The sequence below is a fragment of the Suricata suricatta genome, chromosome 8, assembly GCF_006229205.1.
Source record: "Suricata suricatta isolate VVHF042 chromosome 8, meerkat_22Aug2017_6uvM2_HiC, whole genome shotgun sequence".
In the NCBI taxonomy this organism is placed as follows: Eukaryota; Metazoa; Chordata; class Mammalia; order Carnivora; family Herpestidae; genus Suricata; species Suricata suricatta.
Window position 1 is genome coordinate 41,179,174 of NC_043707.1, and position 3,210 is coordinate 41,182,383.

Below are 3,210 nucleotides of genomic sequence, written 5' to 3' on the forward strand. Positions count from 1 at the left end.
TTTTTAAGACTAAAGTAGATTTAACAATGTAAGGTTCTGGACATTGTATGATTAGCAGGCCCAGGTGCTGGAAACCCTTGAACATCTGTAAAACCTCTTTCCTTCTCCCTTCCTTATCCGGGTCGGAAAACAGCAAAACTGCAACTACGGAGAATGTAGGTTACAGGTTAACCACACGTGGGCAAAAAAGGGTTTATTACAGAGAAGTGGCCTTTACATTAACTGAGGGTTCAACGTCTCCAATTTGAGCAATATGTATTAATAGGCTGAGTGTACCTGAAAGGAACACCGAATTGGGGCAGGAGAGGTGTGCAAACTAGAAATTAACTACATCAAGATATCGAGGTTCACAGGAAAAGCTTATTTATAGGTGCCAGGTGTGGTCTCAGAAGTATTGCTTCGCATGCTTACAAACACGTTATTTCCCAGAGCAGAAAAAATGCCATTGCAATAAACAGATGGAATCGAATTGCTTTACAGCAAACACCCCTTGGCACTAATTTCTAGAATCGAGTGTATTTACGTTAATTGCCATGCATCCCTAACCGTTTCACTGTTCAAGCCACGTAATTTTGGTGAATGAATATACGTACTCTACCTAGCTCTCCACTATATTGAAGAATCAGGTCCCGTCCTGGGATCCTTTCTTGTCATCTAAAGGAAAAGGCTGACAGCGACACAAATGAGAAAAAAAAAAAAAAATCAAGATAAAAACGGTCTTTTTAAAAATAGGTAGAGAAAAACAGCTGCTTTCAGCGAGAAGGGGGATGTCTCTGAAAAGAGCCCTTGGAGCCACGCGGCGGGCGACCCGTGCGAGCGCCGTGTCCCGGCAGGGACTCACTTGGAGCCGGTGTGCTTGGTGACCGCCTTGGTGCCCTCGGACACGGCGTGCTTGGCCAGCTCGCCGGGCAGCAGCAGCCGCACGGCCGTCTGACCTCCCGGGACGTGACGGTGGTGCGCCTGTTGTATTGCGCCAGGCGGGAGGCCTCGCCGGCGATGCGCTCGAAGATGCCGTTGACGAACGAGTTCATGGTGCCCGCGGCTTTGGACGAGATGCCGGTGTCGGGGTGCACCTGCTTGAGCACCTTGCACACGTAGATGGGAGTAATTCTCCTTGCGGCCGCGCTTGCGCTTCTTGCCGTCCTTCTTCTGGGCTTTGGCGACCGCCTCCTTCGAGCCCTTCTTAAGCGCGGGAGCGGATTTTGTCGGCTCGGGCATCGCGGGAGGCGCAAGGGACGGACGCCGGTCGCCGGGGACGCGAACGGCACCGCGGGGCCGAGATTGCCGGAGGCGACATTTCCGGCACTCACAGAGGCCCTACGCTACTTAAGGCTGTGGGTACGCTGCGCGGGGATTCGCGAGTTTTCAGCGGCGCTGCGGCGAGGGGAACGAGATTATGGAAATGAGTAGATTCTGGCTGAAGCAGCCTATTGGTCGTCGGGACAAAGCCCTGCCTTAGCCAATCACAGTGCTCGGTAGACAATCCGGGTTCTGTCTATAAAAGGCTGAAGCCGGGGCGCTTGCGGCGACTCCCTCGGCCGTTAAGCGTGAGCTGGTTTGTGTGTGAGGGGCGCCGTCATGTCTGGTCGTGGCAAACAGGGAGGCAAAGCTCGCGCCAAGGCCAAGTCGCGCTCGTCCCGCGCCGGCCTGCAGTTCCCGGTGGGCCGGGTGCACCGCCTGCTGCGCAAGGGCAACTACGCCGAGCGGGTGGGGGCCGGCGCGCCTGTGTACATGGCGGCGGTGCTGGAGTACCTGACGGCCGAGATCCTGGAGCTGGCGGGGAACGCGGCCCGCGACAACAAGAAGACGCGCATCATCCCCCGCCACCTGCAGCTGGCCATCCGCAACGACGAGGAACTGAACAAGCTGCTGGGCAAAGTCACCATCGCCCAGGGCGGCGTGCTGCCCAACATCCAGGCGGTGCTGCTCCCCAAGAAGACGGAGAGCCACCACAAGGCGAAGGGCAAGTGAGGCCGGCGTCCGGCAGCTCAGCCAGCCCTGGTCGCGAAGGGGCACCTTTGAAATCAAAGGCTCTTTTAAGAGCCACCCACCTTTTCAAAGGAAGAGTTGGTAACCGTATCCGGTCTCCTCCGCTCCACTTTGGCCAGTCGTCTGCCGCGCCTAGAGGCCGGGAGGTGGGGCGTGGGTTGCCGCCCACCGCCTCCTGAGCCCTCCAGCACCGGTACATTCATTCGGTTTGGTGGGCTGGAGGTTGCTCGGGCCTAAGTGAGGCAGGGGGAGGAACCGTAGAGCTCCTGGGTGTAGCCGCGGTCGACTAGGGTAGTATTGCTAGGCGGCCCCCCGGCCTTACTGTCAGGAGTGGGTGCCAAGTACGCGACTCCCCAGTTCCCGAGGCCTTTGCCCAACACACGTGCACCCCCAAGTCGGCAGGGGAGCGGGTAGTTTCCGGGAGTATGGCGGCCCTGACTGGCTTAGCCGAGTCGGCTGTCTTAAAGGTGAGGCGGCGGGATCTTGCGATCGGGTGGGGGGAGACCGACAACTTTCCGATGCGCAAAGCGACAAGGCGGGAAAAAAGGACCCACCAGGCCGACGAGGGGGCTCTTAGAAGGGAACGAGGCGTTTTGGGGGGCGGGGCGGAAACGGAAGATGAGCGGTTGACTTGGGGAGACAGCGAGAACTGGACAGTGGGTAAAAGGTAAAGGGCGAAGAGCGAAGGGCTGGGGAGAAAGATGCAGACACAGTCGCGATCAAACGAGCCCACCCCGCCTGGTGGCCCGCGGAAAAGAAATGGACCAACGAGGTAGGAGAAAGATTCGGCCAACAGGAGAGCAGATAAGCGAGGCGGGTGGGCGGGGCAGGGGGGAATTCTGCCCACGCCAGTCAGTGATGGCAAGGCGGGTGACGTCACCGCCAATGGCCATGCAGCGCGGGACTTTCAATTCTCGCCCCGCCCAACCGTTTAAGACGGTGCCTATAAAGACTGCTGCGGCGGGCCGAGGCCCCGTTCGTGTCGCCGCCGCTACGCCGGGAAGCTCGCGTCTTGGTTCGCTATGGCCCGCACCAAGCAGACCGCCCGCAAGTCGACCGGCGGCAAGGCCCCGCGCAAGCAGCTGGCCACCAAGGCGGCCCGCAAGAGCGCGCCGGCCACGGGCGGCGTGAAGAAGCCGCACCGCTACCGGCCGGGCACGGTGGCCCTGCGCGAGATCCGGCGCTACCAGAAGTCCACCGAGCTGCTGATCCGCAAGCTGC

At 59.3% G+C, this 3,210-nt stretch overlaps 1 protein-coding gene and 1 pseudogene across 1 annotated transcript; one reads left to right on the forward strand and one right to left on the reverse strand.

Moving 5' to 3' along the window:
* Nucleotides 1-755: 755 nt before the first annotated feature.
* LOC115298316 lies at nt 756-1,649 on the reverse strand (annotated as a pseudogene).
* Nucleotides 1,503-2,079, forward strand: LOC115298315 (histone H2A type 2-A). Its single transcript, XM_029946950.1, has one exon. It carries the CDS (start codon nt 1,579-1,581, stop codon nt 1,969-1,971), a length of 393 nt encoding a protein of 130 aa, XP_029802810.1. The 5' UTR covers nt 1,503-1,578; the 3' UTR covers nt 1,972-2,079.
* Nucleotides 2,080-3,210: the final 1,131 nt, after the last annotated feature.

Excerpts from the sequence above, each read along its gene's own strand:
- LOC115298315 (XM_029946950.1), top strand. The coding sequence starts at position 1,579 with ATGTCTGGTCGTGGCAAACAGGGAGGCAAAGCTCGCGCCAAGGCCAAG.